At 38.9% G+C, this 26,161-nt stretch overlaps 1 protein-coding gene across 1 annotated transcript in view; it reads left to right on the top strand.

The window, feature by feature from the left end:
- Window positions 1–26,161, top strand: part of PCNX2 (pecanex 2) — a gene marked incomplete at its 3' end in the record, with an annotated part of 149,319 nt that overhangs the window by 25,523 nt on the left and 97,635 nt on the right. The window contains exons 9-14 of the mRNA XM_082276849.1: window positions 9,328–9,463; window positions 12,576–12,718; window positions 13,856–14,009; window positions 14,108–14,140; window positions 20,924–21,095; window positions 26,014–26,124. Coding sequence (XP_082132975.1) covers window positions 9,328–9,463; window positions 12,576–12,718; window positions 13,856–14,009; window positions 14,108–14,140; window positions 20,924–21,095; window positions 26,014–26,124 — 749 coding nt within the window. The remainder of the gene's footprint in view (window positions 1–9,327; window positions 9,464–12,575; window positions 12,719–13,855; window positions 14,010–14,107; window positions 14,141–20,923; window positions 21,096–26,013; window positions 26,125–26,161) is intronic.

Below are 26,161 nucleotides of genomic sequence, written 5' to 3'. Positions count from 1 at the left end.
GAGTAGGTTGAAGGGTAGCATGGGAAGAAAGGGGTTTTTGTTTTTTCTTCAGATGTTTATCGTCAAGTAGTCTTGTATTCAGACAATACAGAGCACTTACAGCATATAGAAAATAGAGGAGCAAACCTGCTTTAAGGACAGTTCAGGAATGAATCATCTTTCCCCACCCCCTTTCCCGTGTCCCCACCTGCAGGCTTGCTCATAAGTTGTGTCAGGTTACTTCCTTTTTTGCTAAAGATAAACCAAATGATCAGTGAAGGAAAGGTTATTACTGATGAAAAAGGCAAATAGGATAAAATAAAGCACAAGGTGTAATCAGCAAGTGCTTCACTTAGTCTCTTTTGTGTGTCTGTCTTTAAAGGGTCCTTTACAAAAATTACTCTCTTGAGGGTGGGCCCTCTCTGGTGGAGATCTTCATCATAAGAGTAGCCCATACCAACGGGAGATGCTGCTGTTATGGAAGGATATTAAAAAAGAGACACAGAAAGCACCTCTGCGATGAACTTGACTTATCTACCAGCCCATAAAAAAGTTAACTTAGGAGAAGACAATGATTTTGGCAGTACAGCTTAATGAGCAATTGAAATGGTGCAGAAACAACCAATAACTTTAGGCCTGGTGTTTAAATTCATTAATGAGCCATCCAAATTAGATTTTACGAGTCAAGAGATGCAGGAGAAAATTAATGCCTAGCCAAAAGAGGTGGCATCCTCCTTTCATAGGGTAGGTTTTTGGTCTCATGGAGCACAGATTTCAGAATTTAGGATAAACATAGAGAACATTGCAAAGGTTTGCAGTAGATGTGTATGAGCTCTTAAAGCACTTTTCACCAATCATGCTTGCTTTATACTGTTAAGATTAAGCTGCTCGCTCCTAAGGGGAAAACGTCAAACTGAGTTGAGCAAGTGGAGTAACCATGTGGATTTGAATGGAACGTGCCCTGATGTGCTTCTTTATGAGGAGAATTGACCCAGGATAGAGGATGGCAAGAGGCCTCTTGCTTTGTGGGCGTTGTTGGGAGAGGCAGCAGACACGTTGCTGGTGTCTAGGAGCTGGTGATGCTTCTGGGTAATGTTCCAGTTGTGAAAGGGGAAGGAATTTTGACTGGAGAGGGTATGAACTCTGGCTGGTTTGTCAAGAGTAAGGTAATTGCCTTATGAATTGGCCATAGGTAACTACCTTTTAACACTGTTATGTAAAACTGAAGAAGGTGTCTAAATACTACTCAAAGAAAAGTTATTAAAGAAAGCCTTGAGGCAGACAACTAGTGTTTAATGATCTTCAAATTATAACTTGCCATTTCTGTGTATTGAGTCCTACTATTGTCTTCTCAGTTTGTAGGCTTAAGCATTTCACATCAGATTCTTAGGAACTGAAATTAAAGTAGTAGTAGTTCCTATGGCCCATAAACATTTTATCTTCTTGGCATAGCATCTGAAATTAATTTCTCACAAATAATTCAAAATCTTAACAATGTCACTCTGTCACAGAAGAGAGGGTGTGTTATGGTTTTATTTTTGTTCTTTGTTTTTGTGTGCTTCCTGCTTTTTCTTTGCTTAGGAAGGGCTAGATGAACAACAATGGATTACAATGTGCCAGGGAAAGCAGATGTCTGAATCTGAAGGGGTCTGTGATTTCTTCCTTTGGAGACTCCTTGACTTTGCAAGCAATACTGTTAAAGGGAATTAGACTTTGCCGTGTCAAATATCAGTGGTCCACCACCTCTTTTTGATTCTGCAGTGTTGTGAGATGATCTTTGGAGTATTCTCCAGTTTATAAATGTTAATATATATTCTATCAGTTTCTATTTTTTGTCTTTGTTTGTTTTCGGTTTTTTAGTTTTATTGTTGGCTTTTTCAACTATAGTAGTTGTCCTAATATTACCTGTACCTGCTGTCCTTGTCCTGGGAAATTTTCAGAGCTTCTTAAATGTAGTATAAACACTTTCTTATTAATAATTTCCAAAATTATCCATTAATTCTATTAAAGGTTACTGAGAATTAGAATTTCTTCAGATTGTCTCTGTACTTGTCTGTTGCCAAATTGGCTCTCACTTGCCTAGCAGTCCAGCTTTAAAAATATTTGATGACCTAGCCAAGTTAAATCTTGAGGAGGTTTTTGTTGTAATGATCACCAAAACTAGATAATTCCTTTTCCATCTTAATCCCCACTTTGGTGGGTGATTCTTGTCACCGAGTTTGGTAAATTATTTAAACATTGGCAGGTAGCTAATCAAGTCCCCAATTATTGTCAGTGTAATTACCCTGACTCCACTTTTGTCTGTTGGCTTGCCAGCAACACCTCTTGCCAGCAGTCCCAGTGGATTGGGTTCCCTGCTGAGCTAATTGCATCTAAATTTGATGCTCCCATTACTCTGCCAAGTTCACCTCTAGCTGTAAATTGCTTTGTGACAGGCTTTGACAAGACAAAAGTATAAAGTCTATTCCCAGCTCATGGATTATGTTAAAAGTTAGTACAAAAAGACCATTTGAACCTGTTCCGAAGTGAGTCACCATGACATGTGATGGAGCTTGGCTTTCCTTGAGGTGGCAGAACATCTGCTTGCCCTGAGTCTTGGTGACTTGGGAAGACAAACACCACCACTCTGAACGTCCTCCTTTCCTCCTTCTTCGCCTAGGTTTATATGCCGAGTGCCATATTGTAGGGAATGTCCCCCTGGTCAGTTGGGGTCAGCTGTCCTGGCTTTGTCTCTTCCCAGCTGCTTGTGCACCCCCAACATCCTCACTGATGGGGTGCTGTGAGAAGCAGAAAATGCCCTTGGTTGTGTGTTAAGGGTTGCCCAGAAATAGCTAAAACATCCCTGTGTTATCAACACCATTTCCAACACAAATGCAAAACATAGCTCAACACCAGGTACTATGAAGAAAATTAACTCTACCTGAACTAAAACCAGTACAGAGAGAAGAATTGCCCAGCTCTTAGCAAAAAGCACCTTTATCTTAGGTGCAGATTCTCCTTGCTGTGTGACACTTGGGCTTTCATTTGGAATCAATTATATATAAAATCCAACTTGCTCTATACCTTTAAAAAAATAATTATTCCAGTTTGAGCCTTATCCTGCTTTCTTGGTCATGTATCTTTTAATTTACCTGTAAAGTTATTAAAATAATATCACTTTATGTAGGATAAAATTATATCCATGTATGTTTCATTACTATACGTGATTCAACCATACCAGTGCAATCATGCATTCATATTGCACTTTGCATGTTCTATCTGAGCAGTTGATCCTCTGAACTCCTCACTATTTTTAGATGAGGCTCTGACACTGAAAACAGGCTTCTAAAAAGCTATGTTATAGCTAAAGTCTAAAATGTTTTGCAGTACAGATAAAGACCTCAATTAAAAAAAAATTGCTTAGATTTTTTGTTTGAGAATAATTTTTTTTTGGTATCATCGGAGCCAAAAGTTTAAAAAAGTATTTGCAGCAAACTAGTAGCTAACAAGTACTAAAAAAATAATTTAAGGTACCTGTCAGTATGGCTGCAGAGTGCTGGTGGTTTTGGCCCTGGGCAAAAGAGAGAATGTCAGATCAATGAGCTAACTTATTTGATTTACATTCTCATCCCAGAATAAGCTGCTTGAGTGTTATACAATAAGAAAGTCTATCTGAATGCCTTAGTGGTACTATATGTCTCTATCATAAATCCACTAATACTTTAGTACGTTCACTGGTGGAAAAATTCCCTGAAACCTTGAGGTTATTCCTCATAGGAAAGAGTAAACTTAAGAGTAGATATTTTTTTTAGTGTTTCAAAAGGCTGTTTTAGAATGACAAAAAGTGTGTCACTAAAACACCTTTGTATTTCTCAGCAAGGTGACCCAAATCACACAATCCCCCCACTGTCTTGTAATAAGCTGCTGGATCTTAAAGATTTCTTAATGCTGCTTGTCAGGTTGTGCAGCTCTGCAGCTGAGCATGTTTTGAAATGGATGTGAAAAATATTATAGAGTCCTCTTTGGTATTCAGTGATTTCAGATGAGCTGCTCCCCCGGGCATAGTGCTGCCTGAACACAGAAATGAGCGGTGTGTCTGCTCTGAAAATGGTAATGAAGCCATGGATTTTTCTGAAAAGTACTCTTTACAAACTCAGTAGCATTTTCCTGATGGTTTCCAAGGGGCAGGAGGAAACCCCTGTGTTAAGCTTGGCCAGTTAAAATCCTTTCCTTTATTTGTGTAGGAGTTTCTAGCCCTTCTTTCACTGAACACTGGGCAGGACACGAGTGTTTTCAACAGAATGAGACTCAGAGGTGAGCGGGAACCATGCTGCCGCATGATGGCAGCAAAATCCTGCTCAGGAGTAGGAGTTTATGGAGTCCTTCAGGTGTTGGGACTGGCTTCTGTTCCATCCCCTGCCCTTCCGTAAGAAGAGCTAAAAGGAATGTTTTTAAGTATTTTGGAGATAACGCAACTGTGGATGCTAATAATGCATTAATTCCAATAAGGCTGCATCGTCTCAAAATGCATACTCTAGTTTATTAGGTAACACATACTGTTTATTTTTAAAGTTTTTAGCACATTTATCTTTGCTTTGAAATGTAATAGACTTTCAAATTGGCAATTTACATGCTTACTAGCAAAATAAAAGTATCTGAATACTGGGAAGTAAGAGTGTACTGAATGAATCCCATTCTTAACATTTGAGTACGAAAGCATTCGTCACTTCCTACTTTCATATTGACCACAGTGCCTTTGGGAATGTGCTTTACAAGGCCTTTCTGTCCATCTGAAGTAGCTGACTTAATATGTACCACTGCTTGTTTTGTAGTCTATTGCAACACTTCAGCAGTGATCTGTTATGTTTCCTGCCTGTTATGTCAGTGTATCACTACATCCCGCTTTCACATTCTGTAAAGTTAGATATTCTGCCTTATTGTTGTTAGCTGTGTTATTTTTACTAGTTAAAACAAATGCTAAAAATTGTCCCCAAATCCTGTAGTAAAATGTGTATAAATTCACATTTGTACAACTAGCAAAATATGAACAAGATTTAAGAGAGATTTCATCTTTACCTTGAGCTGCTATCAGATGTAAACACTGAAGAAAGTTAAGATGCACATTTTGAATTAATTTTACTCTTTATGAAACTGCTAATGGTCTTACCAAAAAAGTGAAGAGTCCTTCCTCTTTGAGTTTTTTTCTTTGTTTCCTGTGATTGAATTTGTCACATAATCACCCACTCCTAATGCAGCCATCACTGGCATTATTCAATCTTCTTATATGCTCTGAGTTGCTTTTTAGTGTAAATCTTGTTGTTTGGTTATTTGGGAACTGTAAATCATCATTTTCTTGAAAGAAGCAATATCCACAGCTAGTGGCTTTAGTGTCAGTCTGGAACTGTGCAATACTCTGGTCAGATTGGTGCTGGCAGCTTTCTAGTGGAGACCTAATGAGTGTCATCCGTTCAGATAGCTACATTTCAGGCCACAAACTGACTGTCTTGAAAGACCACAAAGGTATGGGTGTTTCGAGTTCCTGCTGTGTTGTCAGCACTGGCTGCGTCTTGTGCAACCACATTGCTCAGGTCTCAGTTCAGCAAGTGCTTTTGGATGCACCTCAGACCAGTACCCCAGAAGCAATTACTTGTTGGACATGCAGGAGGAGACATTTCCAGCTCTGAGCTGCCCTCTGGCTCCTCACAGCCGTAGTTGCTTACCATCACCTAAGTATCTTTCAGCTCTATTATTTGTTGTTGCTATTGATATTTATTACACACTGTAAGCTCTATAGTGACCCAGACAGCTGTCTTAGGCAGTCTAGTGAAATCTTTCTGGTTTTAAACATGTGAGGACCAAGAGGAAGGCGCTTCATTATTGCAACTGTTGTGATGGCTACAAGATTCCCTGATGCAGGTTAAAATGAAATGTAGCCAAAACCTGCAAATCAGCTTTATTAACAGGGAATTCTTTGTGGTGTGCCTGTATAATGAGCGTACTTTGAGAGGGGTTCAGATCCAAGGCTAGCTAGTCCTAACAAAGGGGATGACTTAGGCTGGGCTATATTTGAATGGCTTGGGCCAAGTTGTCAGTGGTGTGAAGCAACAGGCTAAACAGAGAGGGAGAAAGTGCCGGAAAAATCGTCTATGTGGTTATACTAAAACATTCTATGTGATGTATTATTGCTCTGCTACCTTATGCTTACCGAGTGTTCTTACAAAACAGGATTACGAGCCTGGTCTTATACCCAGTTGTCAGTAGAGGGTGCTATGTAGCTTTTGAATTTGATCTGCGTGGGTTGTATGTTTATCAAAGACATTTTTAGTTAATAATTTATTATTCAAAATTTAGTTCAATTATACCTTTGCTTACATTAGCAGTGCAGTTTACTGTGATAGATCTTGATAATATTAATTTGATTCTGCAAATGAACAGATTTTCTATTTAGCAAGATTCCGTGTTATATTGCGATCAGCTCAGTTATAATGATTTTATGATTAGAGAGTGTTTGCTCCTATTTATATATGGTAATAAATTTATAGAATCTAGTTTATAGGCTTACAAAAACACAAACACCATCATCGCATTTCTTACTGGTGTTTGCTGTCAGTGTGATAGCAATGTCATCAGATGAGATGTACAGTTTCTAAGTAGCTGTGCAAGCAATTCGTCATTGGGGGTAGCAAGTGAATGTCAGAAGGAGGTTGTGTGGAAAATAGGGATAAGGAAGACAAAAACAACAAACAGGAGCTGAAGGAAATGGAAGATGAGGAGACAAGAAGAAGATACCGAGAGATGAGGCTGATGACTGCCAGATGACCGACTCTGATTTTGGAACTGTTGCTTTGCTAGCTCTGCCTTCCCATCCTCTCTGCTCTAATTGCCTTTTCAAGCTTATTAAGTTTCCAACTCTTTCCCACAGTCAGTGTCCTGGCTGCTTGTGGTCTCCTCTACCACTTGCTGATAGGCGGAGCTGTGAATTTTGTCTGTAAACACAGAACAGACTATGGGTGCTCTTGGCTTTTTGGTTGACTTCAAGTCTGGTGGGAGATGATTTGATTTCCTAAGTTGATTCTTGGAAGAAGTCTTATTAGTAAAAGATTTTTGATTTCTGAGAACGGATAGACTCCCCTGGTACTCTGCTCCATCCGTCTGTCCTTCTGCCATTTCCATTTTTGGTGAATGTGGGATAAAAGATGTGGTCTGATCTCAAAATACTTTTGCCTTTTGTAGAAAGACAACTAAAGATGCAGAAATGTAGTGAAGATTGACTCTTCATTTAGGAAGGCATGAGCAACCACTATTCTATTCCCCTGCTGTTTTGTTGAGTCACCTTTTGGGCAGGAATTCCCAGGCTAATGTTCCTGCATAGCCTGGGCTACATTTGCCTTTTTCCTGCTGTGAACGAGGAGACTCAGAGTTGCACCCACAATGACAAGGAATGGGACAGCTCATCCTGAGGAAACAAACAAAAAATCCCTTGCCTTCCTTCTGACTGGACAGGGTTGTTCTGTAGTCCATATCTGTGGGAATCTCACTCCTGGGAGACATTCCTCAAGGCTTCCTCCACTTTCTTCCTGCTTAAATCTTCTGGTTGTGATCCAGGATCTTGGATGAGTGCCCATCCCTTCTGTACTGTTTTGTTAATAACTGCTGACAAAGGAGATGATTCTTACAGAGAGCTGCCTTGTGGCTGGGACGTCAAGTGGGTTGTGTTGGGCCGTGTTCTCATTTGCTAGTACCGTCCAAAGGAAACATGACAGCTGTCCTGACTCTCTGGAGCAAATCATGCTGCTGTCTGTAGCATGAGGAGTGTGGAGTGCAGAGGAAGCCATTAGGGTCAGGAGCACGGGATGCTCTCATTTCTGCTCAGCTGAGAGTTCTGCTGGAGTGGCAGATGGTGAATATCAGGTCTGGAATTCAAGCCTGATAGCAATCAAGGCTTTGAAAACATAAGCTACCTGGCTTAGAAACCAGAGACAGGATGGCTCATCTGGTGACATCCTGAGGCTGATCGTGTTCCTGTTGGTCCAGGCAGAGGTAGCAAATCCTGGAGGGGAGGAGAGAGTGTGTGCATTTCAACCTGTTGGTGTGATGCTTCAGCCCTTCTTTTAAGTAATCCAGACATTGAACTGTGTTCCAGAACAGTGCTAACCACTGCAGCTGAAGTTAACAGCCAGTTTCGTGCAGGACAGCCACAATTTTAATGCTTTAACAAGGGTTATGTGGCAGCCTTTGGGAATTGGCAACCAAAGGCGGGGCAAGTTGAGTTAACTAAAATTAATAAGGTGCCTTTGGGGCAAGTGTAGGATATGCAAGAGGAGGGTTTTAATCTTTGCACTGCCATAGGTTTCCTGGCTGACTGTAGGCAGATTGCTCTAGTTTCTTCCTGCTTGTCTTTATGCAAAATAAGAGCAACAGATATTGACTACCTTGCATGAGCATGAGCACTTAGGTGCTTTCACCTCATGTAGATACAAAAGTAGTAAGAGCCCAAGGCAGGTATCCAGAGGCAGTGGGCCAGTGAGCTTGGAGCAGAGCACCTGGTATATGAATCTCATTTGGAAAAGAATTAGAAAGAAGTACTCAAAATAAATCTCTTCCCCAAGTAACAATTACTTCATTTCAATAAAGTTCTCTCTGAAACCCGGTCAGTCATGTCATGGTAACACACCATTGCTGCAATCCAACAGGCTCTGCTGCTCTAAGTGGGGATTTTTGCAAGTGTTTAGATGCTGTAGCTTCAACACAAAGCAGTAAATGTGAGGAAAAGCAATAAATAGTATCTTGCTCAGGGCTTTCCCAGGGTGAGTTTACACTCAGTACGGAGGGTATCTGAGCTAGCCTTATGTGAATTAGTTCATGTATTGTTGTTTTGCTAGGGCAGAAGGAAGTTCTTGTGGGCTGAATTCTCAGCAGGGTGAATCAGAACTCACCGAATTTAGTGCAGGTGAAACCAGACCAGCTTGGTACCTAAGTGAGCTTGTTGGAAGCTATTCCAGGATCTCTGCAGTATCTACTTTGCAGTTTTGCTCTGTAGATGTGCCTCTTACACTTGAATTGTCAATGGACAGAAAAAGGCACTTCTGAAGTGTGATTCCTTGAGGGTGTTCATCTCAGGATGAGAAAAGCTGTGATACAGAAGTATCTGTTTCTCTGTGGTGGATGTAGTAAATCAAGTGTATCTGAATTTGGGTGTTAACTGCTTTGTGAGTCTGTGCTATACTTCAGATATGAACGTGGAAGGTTCCCAAGTCCTGTGAGCCAAACAGTAGTGTAATTACAGGCTTTCTCCTGTAATGTTTCACACATATTAGGAAAATATTGCTGCTTAAAACAATCTCTTTCCTTTCTGTCCTCTGTGCACAGTGAAATACAGTTCAGCTCCTCTAGTACTACCACTTCAGAGAGCCAAGAACCATCTTCTGGGGATCAAGCAGCGAGTGCGCTTCAGCAGCAGCTCCTACTGATGGTGGCCAGAAGGACCCTTTCAGAAAACCCACGGGTACATTGTAATATCTGAGTTTCTAGCATCTTGATGGACTGCTCAATAAACAAAAGCTGCAGGCTTGTTCCTGAGACAATTTTGTTGATTTTGCTATACTGCTTTTCCTGGTATTGCTCATGTGGGAGAAGATGTGTTTTATGTTGATGGATGCAACTCAGCTGTTTTCTACTGACACTGAGTAGTGTCCTAGGGGAGTATTTAAAGACTCCATCACTGAAAATGTTCATCTTCTGTCTTCAATCGTATTTCATTTGGAAGAGGACACAGCTTTTAGATTTTAGAGACACCACCAGATTTTAATAGCATGAAGTGTTTATTCCAGATTCATTGCTATCATAAAACCTCATGTCTGGTTTCACTTTTCTGAATTGGGCAACCAGACCTCTGAATGTTTGCTGTGGAATGTTGAAGCCACCTCCTCATTGCAGCTAGTAAAAGAAAAAGGCCCTCAGACTTCAGTTTGTGTGGTGTTATGTGGACATGAATTTTACAGTGTTTGGGGTCTGCGACTTAGGGCTATAATCAGTTTTTACAATTCCTTTTGTAATACCTTTGACTTTCTGTCTGCTGTGGCAAATTCTAGTTTGATATTTGTGAATAACATTAAAATGACAGTTAATTGCCTTTCGTCTTAGATTTCCCTCAGGAACATAAAGCTAAAAGCAACTTGTATAAAGGAACTATTTTAAATTAAAAATCAGTAAATTGTCCCAAATAGTGTCTTTCATATTTGGACAGTGTCTTCCATCCAAAGGCTTGGATGTTTTCCAGGTATTTATAGTCTTGTAAACTGCCTGCAAATTAGAGAACAATTGTCATTTCTTCTTTCTCTTTTGGGAATACTGCTCTCCTCAAGGTCACATAGCAAGTTTGTAGCCAGGCTAGGCAGTATTTTCAGAACTTCCCGATTTCTGAATATTTTTTCTTAAACATGAAATTCTGAGCCTACATAAGTCAGGAAAAGTGTTACCATTGATTTTGATGAAGCTAGGGCTTCAGGCTGTCTCTAACACCGTATAAATTTATGAAGTGAATTTTTATAAGCCCTCTTTTGATAGGAGAAACAGCTAGGCTTGAGTGACTTGCTCAGGGCTAGTCAGAGAGTTTCCCAAATCCAGCTTGGAATCCATTCCCCAATCAAAAATCTGACTCCCACCCAAGCACTACAAGCTTCACGCAGAAGATTTCATCCAAAGGTTACAGTTCCTCAGGAGCCAAAATGTTCACTTATACACTCAGCTAAGATGTGTTGGGCTGTTCTGGGGACTCAACGATCAGGTCCTTGGGTGTTTTAAGTGAACTCTCTGCCACTGTTTTGATTTTTTTGTCTAGTTATAGTGGGCAATCTACATTAGATGTGTGAAGTTAATGGCTGCAGTGGACTGACTTTCGCTTTACTTTCTGTTGAGTAATAGGACCCAAGAGAAACAAAACTCTGCCAGTATTAGCAACTGTAATATTTTAAAACACGGTTTTTTTCTTCAAAAATGCCCCAACCACATGTTTAAGTTACTTTTTAAAGTAGTAATAAAAGTATTAAAATTTGGACTACATAAACTACTTTCAGGTTTCAAAGTCAGTGTAGTGAAAGGAATGCACTTGGTCTCATGGTTTTTAAATCACTCGGAACTGTTAATAAAGGAAAGAATGCCAAATAGCCCAGCATCCCCTTGCATGTCTCAATGCTCAGAAACATGAGGGATTGTCCTGCACTGCTAGCAGTTGAGCTCCCTGACCTGGCATGGCTGAACACTTTTAGTCAATTGGAGGCACGAGATAAAATGCCTAAACTTGAATTTCTTTCTCCAGAGTTTATGCTAGCCTGTTTCACCTCACGTTTGCCAGCAGACTGAGGATATCAGCGAGTTGTTTCCCAGCTGATGCACAGGAATACATTGTCATGTGTAAACTGTGTGTAAAATTCCTTTTCCTGCAAAGCGAAGATTAGAAATTATTCCAATATTCTGAGAAAAAATTTAACAGTTCCTTTGTGCAGGTGGACAGGTTGTTTAAAAAACTGTGGTTTGCTAACAGTTCTAATTTGATGATCAATTACTTCACACAGAAATCCCCTTCCCTGACTAGGAAAGTTAATCTAACATAAATAGCTCTAATGTAGACATTGCTTAGAGTTCCATAATAAGTATATTTGTTAATTAATTATCTTCAAGAGGGGGTGGGGAAAAGGCTGCCTAGGAAGAGGTTGAAAACCACTGGACTTCGCAGTGATTTCAAAATCTCAAGTTCATCTTCTTGAAAGAAAAATAAGTAATTTCCCCCCCCCTGTAACATCAGTAATGGTATACCTTGGAAAGAAATCACTGCTTTGCAGAGGTGTTTTTCTTCTGTTGTTTAGCTTTGCAGGCGTGGCTAATGGTCTGTAGATAGTTGCAGGACAGTTGTAGAGAAGAGTTAGAAAAGACCTTAGAATCTGGCAAAAGCAAAATATTTCTTAAGGAAATATCCAAAATTCAAAAGGATGGATTTATGATTATGATAGTAAGATTAGAGACTCTTTAATTAGTGCTGTTTATGCTATTTGTGCTTCTTTGCAATTTTTTTCCTCCTCTTGCTGTTCTTGAGGCACATCTGATGTGGTATTCAAAGCATCTCAGGAAAGATAAACAAAGCTGTGTTCTGGAAGAAAAGCTGATAAGTCACACCTCTAGGCCTTAAGGCCTACTTTTAAATTTTTTTTTTAATTTAAAAACAAGGTTTTGTCCTGTCATGTTTTTGTGTTGTGCTGTAATTAGCCTGATACATGGGAAAATCTTCAAAAAGAAACTTTAGACAAATACTGGATCTGGACTAAAAAATAATTACTTTTTAAATGAATATTTAGTATTAATTTCTAAGCATATCATCACTATTGAGCTCCACAATTAATATAGTTTCTGTCCATCTGCAATAATTAAGCTGGTGTGATATTTTTGTTTCTGTTTAAAATTAAGAAAATAAATTCGCTAACATGCTGCCACTACTCCTTTAAGCAAAAAAAAAAAAAAAAAATCTGATACTTCCTGTAAATTTGGCCTTTTCAGCACCTGTTTTGCTGGCAGCTGTCTGTGAGTGTGCGAGAGTTTTGTGTATTTGTGGTTTGTTTTTATAGCAGCCCAGCCAGGACCCTGAGGATTCTTCATGTTCCTCAGTGCAACGGAAGCTGAACAGGCAGTTTTACAGATTTGTTATATTCCCTGGCAAGTGGATTAAAGTCTGGTATGATCGTCTTACCTTGTTGGCATTGTTGGACAGGTAAGCTTTTTTTTTTTTAAAGCTGCTCTATGTAGTGTTACAGTGGGTGGCTCCACATGTCCCTAAAGCAATGCTGACCACTAGAGAAAGAAAAAGTGAGAACTGTATAAGTGTCTTACATTCAGGTTGAGTAGATAGATGTGTTTTTGCTTTAAGTTGAAGTGTGGGGTTAGTTTCAGTGGTTCTTGCTACCCTTTGTCTTCAAGTAGAGACTTTGATTCATGTGAGTACCAGGCTTGTAGACTAGTCTGTAATTTGATTCACAGATGTTATAGACCCAATGATTTCTGATGAGAAAGTCAGAAGTGGAAGGGTCCCAGGTATTCCAATCTCTAAGAAAAGAAAATAGTTTCTAGAATGGTATCCAGGTGGAGATTTTTCAGCTGCTGCCTCTGTTCCAGTTCAAGTTTATTGTCTCTACTTCTGGTGATGGTCCTGGGCCATATGTGTTAACATGGTCTCCACAGCAGAAATTTCAGATGGCAGTTTAACCTGCTGCAGAAATCAGGCTACATGTCAGGGAGCTTTAAGTCCAGAGCAGATATTTACAGTGGTGTTTCAATTGCATGGAAATCTTTTCTGCTGATAAGCTCTTTTGTTACAGCCTGAACACTAACGTTGTTTTTTATCTCAGCTTCCACATTCTAACAGAACAGATAAAACAAATAAAACATCAGATGACAAATTTGGTCTTCAATCCAATTTGTTGCTGTCAGATGTTTATATTTTTCATTAATGGAATGCCTTATTTCCTTATTTAAAAGTGTTTGGGTATTTGATTTTACTTGTAGTTGTTCATGTGTTGGGGTTTTTTTATTTTGTTTGTTTGTGCTTTAATAAGCATGCACTTTTCTACCTTCCAATCATCTCCATTGTGGAATTCTAACTGGGAGGTGACATGGGAAGAGATATTAGATTTCAGTGCATATGACTTTTTTTCCTATATATTTTAGCTATCATTTTGGAGAAGGTTTTTGGCATGGGGATGAAATACCATTGAACACGGAAATGCAGTAATGGGATCCAATAAATTCTGATAGGTGCAGCATTGACAGTTCATACCAGCTACAAATGCACCTACCTTGTTCTAATGACTCTATAAATATTTGTACTTCTTCAACACTTTTATTCACATAGGACAGAAGATATAAAGGAGAATGTATTTGCTGTCCTTCTAGTAGTTCTTGTTTCACTTCTTGGATTCCTGACTCTGAACCAAGGCTTCTGTAAAGACATTTGGGTTCTACTGTTCTGTCTTGTAATGGCCAGCTGCCAGTATTCTCTCCTCAAGGTAGGACTCAAGATCATAGCCCATTGCTGAATTATCTTCTAACTTCTATGAAGACAAAATCTTTCAAGCAAGCGTCTTTTTTTCTGTTTTGTTTTTAGAGTGTTCAGCCTGATCCTGCTTCACCAATACATGTAAGTCTCAATAAAACAAGTCTTTCTCCTTTATTATCACTTGTGTACTGTGAAACAGCTGGCTGTTCAGTGCAACACAGATATTAGCCATTTGCTGTTCTAGCTGATTTATGAAAAAGAAAAAGACATCTCTGATTTCAAGACTTTGTACTAGGTTTAATTATTTTTAAGCTATTTGAGTTTATCACTGCTATTAGAAAAGTGCTGTTTCTTTAAGTTAATATGTGCAGTAAAAAATTCATCTGAACTATCTTGCTAATGTTCAATCCTGTGACATCACACAAACCTTTTCATTGCTTTCCTTTAGAAACAGACAGAAAATAGCAGAAGTTCCAGATTTGCAGCTCGGTCATTGCTCAGTTGGGATTTTTTTTCCTGTATTTGATTTTTTTTTTTTGGGTTTTTTTTTTGAGATTGGGGACTGATCTTCTCAGTTTTTAAATCTGCTCCTGAAGATTTATTTATTAAAAATATTAGCTCATCAAATGACACAGGTGTTTTCCCTTCGTTATAATATGGCCATTGTTTCTGTGCTTGTGTCCTGAAGAAATGGCCAAATCTTTGGGTGAATGAAGGATGTAAGGATCCTTGCTGATTGCTATTTTTTTTTATTGGATACATCTAAGAAATTGAACTCTGATGGTGCCAACCACCTTGCAAAGAATCAGTTCTTTACACAAGTCTGTCCTTGTTATAGGACTGTTCTAGGGGCATTATCCTACAACTGCAACCTTACCCATTCCACCTGTCACGGTGTCTCAGCATTTTTGATTTGCGCATCTTGGAAGACATTTCAGTGGCCATAATGCCTCTTCCTTTCTTTTACACTGCATGCTAGTTGCTTATATTTCTTATTTAGTTCTTTGAATATTTTTGAGGATAACCTCTCTTCCCTCAGGTTTCAAAAATGACATGTTAAAAACTTCAGGTCTGCTGGATCAGTTCCCTTTGGCAGGGAGCAATTATTTTTGTCAGCTTAGAGGCTAGAAATACAGGCTGAAATTGAAATTGCTGTTATTTATATATGTATGCTACACACTTCACTAGATGGATTTCAGAAGATTCTCAGTTTCTTTTCCATGTGCCAATTATTAAGGGGTGAAGTTATGGTGGTTTTAGTTACAATGCATTCACAGGAAATACCTGTCTGCATAAAAAGTAGAGAAAGGTAATAAACAGCAACTTACACATTGTAGGGTAATATTTTCAATACATTAAAGGAATATTCCAACCTCAGTGAAAAGTTGGGGGGGGGTCTCGTGACTAATATAATTAGTCAGCTCAACTGGCATCTGTCTAGATAAAATAATGTGAACTGTCATCAAATAGTTTGCACTTAATCAGACATTAGTAATGTTAATGTTTGTTTAAAGTGGGTGGCAAGCAGTTGAATCAAAACTTGATTTTAAACCTATCCTGCCCATATATTTTTATAGTATTAAACACAAGGTAGTGTTTAAACAGAACATTTTTTTTGTGCAGGATCCAGGTCTGAATTTCAGGTTCTCACAGTACTATTACAAGTGTTATTCACTGTACTGTATTGTGTAAGTCATGCAGCAATGGAGCAAAGTAACAATATGTGTATTCCCATCTTCCTTTCCTTTCCTAAAACTTTATTAGGGATACTCTCTTGCAAACTTTTTGGTGCACTATACAAACTCCAATAGAAATGAATCAGAAAGTTTCTTCACTAAGGGTTTTAAAGGTGGAGGTGTTACCATGCTAAAATAGAAGAAGATTATCAATTTCTACATTATATCTTTTTAACACAATAGGTGTTTGTAAAGGCTTGCTTGAGCTACTAAGCACCTCAGAAATAGGACAAGAGAAGGTGAGAAGAGATTCTCCATGTACTGTTTCATAATTCATGTGATTGAATTAAAATTAAAGAGAATAATGTCTCTTGATGTTAATGTAAGGATGCAGAACAGCAGGGGGATTAAAGAATGATCTGTATCGTGCCCATGAATGAAAATGCACATGAGATTTTTTTGAGTGTGAAACAAACCATCATGAGCCTCAGACCTGCACAGTGTATTAAGTTCTGTTCATGGATCCATGAGTAGCCTCTAACGCCTTATGTTATCCATGGCTGCCGAGGAGGTTCCGAACGTCTTCCCTATCTCCTGTGCAGAGTTTGTTACTGTTTGATGCGAATTTGTGACTTTGTCATCTCTAGCCTGTAGCATTTTGAAAGACCGCTTTAAAATGGCATCCAGTGAGTTCAGAAAACACAGTGCCTAGAGCTGCTGTAAGCTTTTGTTCCAAACTCCTCCTGAGTACTGATGTACAGATGGACTTGCTGTGCTTGAGGAAGAGCTGGCATTTATTGTTGCTGCAGGTTTAGTACTGGTGCCTGCTATAAGATGAGAGTCCAGTTTTCCTGTCAGCTGGACCTTTAGCCTTTCCAGTTCTGGTCCATTGAGAGCTGGTGGCCTTTAGCTGCTGTTTACACAGGGGTATGTAGTTCTGGGATGGTGAAATTTGGGAACAGCCTCCTCACTGGAGTGGTGGAGGGAAGAAAATGAAGTCCATTCCAAAGTGTGTTATATTTTGCTGTTAGTGACCTGATACGAGCAAGCTGCTGGTGACTGCAAGGTATTAAAATCCAGAGATCCAAGAGATCCTTGTCATGTACGTTTCAAGGTTTTAGAAAAACCTTAGGAAAGGTTTTACATTTAGTAAATGGCTATATAGAAGGATCAGGAGAGCTTGTCTCTAAGTACCTCATGACACACCTGTATAGCTCAGGATCTTGCTTGGGCTTACAAAGGCATTTGAGCTTGAAGGATTGCAGTCGTGCTTTTAACAAGATTTAGAGAATCTCTTGCAGATTCATTGTCTCAGTCCCAGTACGTGCCAAAGCAGATAGCTAACTCAGTTGTGTGGCTACCATAGGCAGTTTCATAAATCCCATAAGGCACTTTAAAAGTATTTTTAATTTGTCCCTGTAAGCTTTTCTGTAGAACTGAGCACATGCACATTTCTTTATATAAAAAAGCCTTCTTTTTCCTCTTACATGTGTGCACTGACAAAAATACCCCATTAGATATTTCTAAAATTTTCCCATCAAAATGCTTTGCAGCCAAAACTACTGTTTTAGTAAATGGAAGCATTTGTGAAATTATTCTTTGTTTTAAGTCTTAATATTTTTATAGAAATATGAGATGCATCACTGCTCTCTTAGTAAGATGTGAATATGTTTCTGAAACATATTAACAAGAAACATGGACATGAATAAAACTGACTTTTTTAACAGACTTTGGGAAAGGAAGAGCTTTCACTGAAATTTTTATCAGTGAAGGAAAAAATATTTTAACAAATGAGATGTAAAATATAAAAGAAATTCTGCTTCATTATTTAAATTCTTCTAAATGAGGATGCAGAGTGGAGTGATTTCACTAAGATTAGATCAGTTTTGCATGTCAAAATTTGGTGAGCTTGCCTAGTAAAACAAAATGAGTCCTTAATATCTAAAATATCTCGTTAAACAAGTTGTGCTGCCACATGCCCATTTTGGTGAAGGGCTGCCTAGCTTAGTCTGTCAGTGGCAGGTACAGGAGGGCTTTGTTCCTAGTTTTCTGTTTGTTTGTTTCTAAAACCTTAAAAAATGAAATGTAATGTCTGTCACCTGTCTGTGACTTTTGGGAAGTGATCCTCTCTTTCCCAGAAGGTGTCCACTGTTGGCCTCAAACCAGTCCTGTCCCAAATAATGCCCCTCACATGAAGCATGTAAATTGACTGTGAAATACCACACTAATACTTGCAGCAGTTCCTCTTTCTTGTGTTGTGTTGCATGTTCCCCAGATGTGGGGACTGGAGTATTTGCTGTACTCTGGGACACTCATTCAGCTTGAGCACATCCCAAGTAGTGCAAGAGCTGTGCAGACACTGTCCTTCTGAGTGCATTGCTGCTGCATTGCTTTGCTTCTGTTGATATGACTCTAGAAAGATTTCCTTTTCAGTATTCTGTTTCATTACCCACCACCTGAAAAACAGGGAAGGTAGTATTTGTTCACATTTTACAGCTTTCAGAAAACCGCTGGAATCTGCTTCCTCAATCATAAGTGGCATTATTATTATTATTATTACCATGTAGTTAGCATGGTAAGAGTGATTGAATTAGTCTATTTTATTATAACTGAGATGGAAATGCCCTACAATGATCATCCAGTGCCACTGCCTGACCACTTCAGGGCAGACCAAAAGTCAAAGCAAGTCGTTAAGAGCATTGTCCAAATGTGTCTTCTAAACACTGACAGGCTTGGGGCATCAACCACCTCTCTAGGAAGCCAATTCCTGTATTTTACCTCCTTTTCAAAAGAAATGCCCTCACCTGATGCAGCTTAGAGCCATTCCCATACATCCTATCAGTGGATGGGACAGGAGATCTGTCTCCTGCACCACCTTCTCCACTTCCCCTCCTCAGGAACCTGTAGGAAGCAATGAAGTTGCCCCTCGGCTTTGTCCTCTCCAAACTAGACAAACCTGAAGTCCTTAACTGCTCTTTATAGGACGTTCCTTCCAACCATTTCACTGGCTTTGTTGCCCTCCTCTGGATGCCTTCAGGGACTTTCACATCCTTTTTAAACTGTGAGGCCCAAAACTGCACACAGCACTCAAGGTGGGGCTGCACCAATGCTGAGTACAGCAGGATAATCACCTCTTGACCAGCTGGTGTTGCTATGTTTGATGCACCCCAGATGCAGTTTTCCCTCTTGGCTGTTGGCACTCGCAGCAGACTCACATTGAACCTGCTGGCCCTTTTCTGCAGGGCTGCTTACCAGCCACTCATCTCTCAATTTATACTTGTGCCCAGCATTACTCCATCCTAGGAGCAGGATCCAGCATTACATCTTGTTAATCACTGCCCAATGTTTCAGTCTAGTTCCCTCTGCAAAGCTGCCTGACCCTCAGCAGAGTCAACAGCACCTCGCAGTTTGGTGTCTTTGGCAAACTTGCTAATGGTGCATTCAGTTCCTACATGCAGATCATTGATAAATCCATTGAGCAGAACTGGCTCTAGAACTGAGCCCTGAGGAACTTTACTGCTGATGGGTCATTAGCCAGATGAGGCCCCTTTCACTGCAGCCCTTTGAGCTCTGCCCACCCTTCAGCCAGTTCTTCACCCAGCACACCATAAACTACTTTAGAAGTAAGAGTTAAATATGCACTGTAAACCTAATTGAGTATGTCAGTGTTCTATGTGGAACTGCAATGTGTGTGGAATTAAACCTCTGGGCTTGTTGTCATCAACTCTGTCTTACCCAGCTGCCTTCAAATAATCAGCATGCAAAGATAAAACTGGCTTCTATAATTCAAGAGGTAAGACAAGAATATAACATCACAATAAAACAGGCTTTGGTCTGGAGTGCACATCAGGATATAAAACATTAAGCAATTGTTTAGGTGCTTATTTACTGGTTTCTTTTGTAATGTACAGCTCATATTTTAAATAAATAAACTGAAGTTTAAAAAAGGCCAGAAAGTAGTAGTGTAAATTATTTTTCTTTCTTAAAGTCATATTTTTATCTTTATAATTCTCCACAGATTATTTTGTGGCATGTGTCCTATTAAAAAAAAAAAAAGCAGTAGTAAAATTGAAATTGATTAAACAGCAAGGATTTGTGTCCCTGGCTTGATTCATATTTCATGGATGTGAGGCACAATATAAGCCCACCAGTTCCCTGTAATCTACCACCTTGTTAACTGATTGATCCCAAAAGAGAGTGCAGATCAGTTAATAGCAATCTAACATACGAGCTTGGCTGGCAGCCAAACAAATGCAGCTGCGGTTTCAAGTCAGTAGGTAGACTCAAAAAAGACATGATCTTTTATTATGCTCACTTAAATTACATTTTTCAAATAAGAACAGTTGCACAGCAGCTTTATGCAAGGCAAACTTGGATTCTTGTCACTTTGCTCCTGGCTTTTCACACTCAAGGAATCTTTTGACTCATTAGTGTTTAAAATATCTTAGTTACCCTTAAGCTTGCTACCAGGAGAACTATTAAGATTCTTCTTAAGTGTCTGTTCGTTTCCCTGACCTGCAGCCCCGACAGTGTTTTGTAGGATTCGTGGGAATCAATTGTGTGAGAGATGTGTATGAAAGACATCAGATGAGACTCCTTCCACATCCTAATTCCTTTGGATCATCATTTCAAAGTGCTTCATGAGAAGCAGACCAGAAACTGCGGACAAGTGTCACCCCCTTCAGAAGACATGCTGATTTGCTGTCAAGTGGTTCAAAGAAACAAAAAAATTAAATTAGTGAAAAAAAATCCATCCCCATGCCTCACACTGTACCGGGGATGTGCTCTATTTTTTTTTTTCTTCCCAGGATTCAATTAAAAATTAAATTAATCTTATATTTCATAAAGTAAAAAAAAAAAAAATCAAGCCACCTGAAGCAGATGTTCCTTAAAATAAAAGTAATATAGACAAAAATACTTTTTTTCTATGGAAAAGAAATATTCAGACAGATTGAAGGTTTTTTCCTCCGCAGAAAATGATGATTCCTGGAATTAATAAGTTTTGAAAGGTTCAGAAGGTTAGGTTTTCAAAAGCATAAGTGATTGCTGGAGTCAGTCTTAACTCCTTGTTGTGCCTTTTGAAAGTCTCCTCTGGAGAAGATGAAATACCTTGTAATATTTTTATTACTAATTATTATTTATAAGTCATTAAAATATTTTTTCTGACCCCTGACCCTCTCTAGGTTAATGCAGTACATGCAGTAGGAGAATGAATACAAAATTCTAACTTTTTGGTTTTTTCTTCCAGGGGCACAATAAAATCATAATCTACAGCAGACCTGTATATTTTTGTATATTGTGTGGCCTTATTTTGCTGCTAGATGCTGGGTCTAAAGACACAAATCCACCTGTTTATACGATGTATGGCCTGAAGCTCTTTTCACCCAGATCTCTCCAGTCAGCCAGAGACCATGTAATAGGTGAGTCAATATTTTTCCTAGGACTGCAAAAAGGGATTAAGCGCTAGTCTGTGTTTTCCCATGCTGGCAATCAAACGCATGTTATGGAGGCGCAACTCGAACTCAAATTGATAGAAACATTTGGAATGACTTAAGACAGGGGCAGGGGGCAGCTGGCGACCTTCCCTTATGTAAAAGGAGTTCTTAATGAAATGAGGCTCATAGAAATGTCTCCATAGAAAGCTAAAAGTCACTGATGTTATTAGCAAAAGACATCATCTGTGAAATGCAGTTAATTGTTGTAAGGGCTTGTCTGTGTGGAGCAGTTACTGCAGAGTAACTCAAGTTTTAAATTTAATGTCTGGAAGCTAATCCATGCCAGTTCCTCAGATGGTCTTTCTTCTGATCATGAAGAAAGTGCTTTTTCTTGGTTTAATTTAATCAAACTGTCCATGTGACCAGTTAGTGTGGAGCAGCCACTCTGCAGTAGCTCTTCCAACCTGTTTCCTTCTAGAATCATATTCTGAGGTTGCTGAGGACATTCAGACGCTGCCGTAAGACAGGTCTGATTATCCTTTGGCAATAATTTGGAGTGGCCACAGCCGACATTACCCTATTCTGTCAGGACACTTCTTCCTGTTGCACACCACACTTACAGTCTGTAACTGTGATGTTTCACCAGCTGAGCCACAGATGCAAGTGCTGAACTGGACTCCCGTCGATAGTGCAACACTGTTAAGCTACAAAATAAGAAATGTGAGGTTTACTGTAAAAGTTGTGAAAATTACCCAAAAAGCTGTGTTGTAATGTACAAAAGATAGCCTGTTGGTTTGTGAATTTAGAACCAGGAAAACCTACTTTAGTAGAAGAAAAAACCTTCTGTTAGGTAGTGTATGACCTTCGAAGTCTTTGTTCACCTGTGACTGTTGTACTTGCTTTTTGCCATACTCAGGTCAGTCTTACTTCCTGAAAGGCATACTATTTTTAGGAAAGCCTCCTGGTCCTTAACATGGGTACTATGGCTCCCAGTTCTTCTCACCAGAAACAGGGGAATGTGAAGATCTGCATCTCACTTATGTTAATGAGCTTCTTTCATTGCTTTCCTTTGGTCTCATTAAAGTTTCTCCTTACATCTTATTTTCTCTGTCTGTCAAAGGTGAGCAGTAAAAATGCTGATAAATAATTCAACAAGAATCTTAGATGACACTTGGGATAAAGATAAATGAAAAACTATAGCAACCAGTGTAGAAAAACCAAGTGTGGTTATAAATGTGTTAATTTTGGCTGGTCTCAAAAGAGATGGCAGAGCATGTTCTTGAAGAAGGAGGGGGTGGGGGAGAGAAGAAATACAGGCTCATCTCCCCCACTGGCATGTGTTAAACGAGAGAGAGAGAAGAAACCATTTCCCTCTGCTTGTCACCTGTTCTTATTTTGCCAAGGTATATTGGTTCAAATGATGTTTTGTGCCATGCTTTGGCTATTCCTTGCTTTGTCTCTATGGGAGTCCCAGCTTCTCGCTGCTGTGAATCCTTGCAATTGTTCACAGTGCAGAGACCTCTGTAAGCCATGGCAGTCTGGCATCCTGCGGCATCTTGCTGCACTTTGAGTGTAGATTCTCTTGGGTAATGAAGGCATAGAAGTATTTGTTTTGGGCTATAAAATAATGAGGGAAGTTGGTCCCTCTGAGTACCAATAAAGTTGTTTCTACTGTCATGCAGTTTTGCCTATTTGCTTGGCATTTTTTATCTCTTTTTATTGGTCTGTCATCCTATGGTGGGTGACTTTTTAGTTTATGTTTTATTTTTTATTGTGGTATTCAGAGTTGATATGCTTGGAAATCAGGGGATTTTTGACTGTGGGTTGCAAATACCAAGGAAAGGAAAAGTCTTTTATTTCGGGTGTTTATTATGATAAAAAGCAAAAGCCATGGAGATCATAGAATGTACCAGAGAACTAGCATGATGCTGCATATCATACTCTGATAAAAGTCTTGAAACAAGGTCATAAAAGAAAATAATTGCAGATTTTTTAGATGAGTAACCTAATTACTTATGAAACATGGGTTTTAACATGTTCATTTATTTTCAATCTACTTATGATCTGATTCTGTTTTATTTTAAATTGGTGATGATTCTGCTATTGATTTATACTTACATTAGTTGGGGGTTCATGACTTTAATTCTGACTATGGTTTTCATCTTGAATTCCTTATTTCAGTTAACATTTTTGCTAGATTATCATATGAAATGTAAGTAAGGGCATGGACAGAACTAACCTCAATCACTGGGAGCTACAGGTGTGGTTAGTAACAAAAGTAGTTATGCACTTTATATATGATAATTCTTGTGATGAAACCATTTAAACATTCAACAGGTAAGTGAAATTATTTGGCTGACATCTCAGGAAACTTAAGAATCAGGAGGTGGCAAAATTTTGTGATAGTGAGTTCTCTGCCTGCTCCTTTTAACAATGACTGATCTTCTGTCAAGGGAGGAAAGGCTATGAATGTTTTGCTCTCTGATGTTCAGCAGTGGGAGGACAAAAAAACTATTTCTCACTGAAATAATGCTTTTTATTTTCCATGTGAAAAAAACATGTTTTACTACTCAGATATATAATTCTTTTAAAAATAATAATTTTCTAAATGTCTAAAATGTTTGCAGTGTTGTTGCCATTCTACATTTCTCAAAAGACACAAATTTTCCAAAGTCATAATTTGTGTTTCCCCCTCATGTTTGCATGAATGGTGCTTGTTCAGAGGAAAACTGCAGTGTTAAATGCAGCAACTCACATAACAATGTCTTAGTGGTCCAGCTTTTAAAGGTGTTGTGGGTCTGTTTGAAAATGTGGGATGCTTAAAGAAATTCTCTCTGGAATTCATAATGCAATTTCAAAGGATTAATCAGTTACTTTTATTGTCTGCTTCCCACAAGAGGAACTACTGCTTCTAAGTTCAATCCTTTTGTCGGTGACAACTGTTTATTTTCCTCTCTGGTTCACTTCTTGGTGCAGGATGAGATAAACTAAGCTGCCTCAGCTAAAGAAGTTGCTAGGATTATTCAAGGTATTAATAGAGATTGGGTGAGGTGAGGACAGTTTTATAGTCAACTAACTTTTCCCTCCTTGTTTACATTTGTTTCTGTATATCTTGGTGTACTGTCAAGTCTTTCATCTCAGCCTTCCTTCCACTGCTCTTATTCCACTTTTTCTGAGGTTGCTACAGCAAAGGCAGTCATTTGGGCTGTAAGTCAGTAGTCTAAGATGAGTTCTGGCAGTTCTGCAAGTCCTTTGCCCAAGGAACAGTATCTCTTGAGAGTTTCAACAGTGAGTTTTTGGATTAGTTGATCCATGGGGGGTCCACATGGTCTGCTGAGCAGTTTTTTCTTATGCCATTGGCTGTCCTCAAGAATGGTCCTTGCTTGGCTTGGCATGACTTGGTAGAATATCTAAAAATGTGCAGAGTAATAAAGGAAGAGGAATTTAATGTTGGCATTTGTATGTAAAAAACTGAGAAGAGAGCATTTCCTCATTTTCTTATGTATGTATAATTTGTGCCAGTAGCAGAAAGTAGTGTTGAAGGGGCATTGTGAATCCAGGTATACTTAAGTGAGTGCTGTCTGTTTAACACTTGAGCATGTCTTTTTCTCTCCTGTGTTGGACTTCCTTGGCAAGATTTACGGTATTAGATAGCAGGAGCGTACAATATGATGAAGATAAAAACTGTCAGATCAAACTTGGTGTATTGTTTCCTTTTAGCACAAGATGCCTTAGTAAGATGAGCTGGCAGATGTTAAATTAGCGTTCAGCAAAAAGCACAAACCCTTTTGTTTCTTTCTCAAAAATCTGATTGGGGGACGGGGAATAAGCTGTACTAATGATTTGTTTAATTTACTTTTTATGAGAACGAATAGGAGGAAACAGCAGTCTTCCTAGGATCTAAAGTAACAAATACGTACTTGTCTACAAGGAAGAGTGGCTGACACGTATCTCTCTCTGCCATGCAGAACATTGTGGCACTAGTACAATGAAGCAGTAAGAATATGATTAAATATATGTGTGTATCCTTGAAAGTTTACACTTGGGTGAAGTGTGTGTTTAGATGCTTTGCTAGACAGCCTTGCTTAGCATTTTCTATGGTGGAGCTATGAGTGAGCAGATGGGAAAGAGGACTGGCTGGAAGTGAACAGAACATAAGACTAGTGGCATGATTACCTGAATTATGGCTCCTGCTTTTCCTTGTCTATGAGGCAACCATTAAAATTAGCATTTCTATTCAGAAAGAGAGTATGTAAAGCTGTCAGACTGGGTTTTACCCCTGCCTTTCTTTCCTGTTTTTAATGTTCTTTCACTACAGCAAATTTTAAGTCCATTCTGCTGGAAGCTGGCAGAATGTTCTGGGAAAGCTTTGCCCTAGGTTTGTCCCATATTTAGGGGCTGCTATAAGTGTCTGCTCTTGATTGCTGGGAGAGACAGGATATTGTGATAGCCAAGATATTTCAGATCTTAGCCATTAAAATTTTTTTGTTTGTTTATACTGAATTGTTATAGCTGTGCTTGAACCATCTCAGATTCAAGGAAGAAGTTCCAAAGTCTGTGAATTAAAATTTCTCTACTTTGAAAGAAAGAAATACAGCTTCAGAAGTATTTGAGAAGCAGTAAGGAGGCTATGTAATGCTATTTTTTCTGACACTGTTTTTATGCAAAATCAATCTTCAAGTTAACTCTGAGCTTTAGTTTCTTATGTGTAAAATAGCATTATTTATTTTGAATACATGAGGAGGAAGGTGTAATCATTGCTGCAAAGGTTAAGGTATGCTCACTTGAATAATCTTCAGAATTTATTGCAACAATTTCTTATTCTGGTGTGATACTTATTTCTCTATTTTCCATACACTGAATGTGTGACTGTTCTAAAATACTTTTTTTTTTTTTCCTTTAGTGTTTTTATATTGCTTTCCTGCAATTTCTCTTCTTGGACTTTTCCCTCAAATCAACACCTTCTGCATATATCTTTTGGAACAAATAGACATGTTGCTTTTTGGTGGTTCTGGTAAGTAGCCATCTGCAGCCTGAGCTATCCCTTTCTG

This window comes from Coloeus monedula, assembly GCF_965178545.1.
Source record: "Coloeus monedula genome assembly, chromosome: 2".
Classification (NCBI taxonomy): domain Eukaryota; kingdom Metazoa; phylum Chordata; class Aves; order Passeriformes; family Corvidae; genus Coloeus; species Coloeus monedula.
The sequence above is the reverse complement of the archived record's forward strand: the minus strand, read 5'-3'. Positions and strand labels throughout refer to the sequence as shown.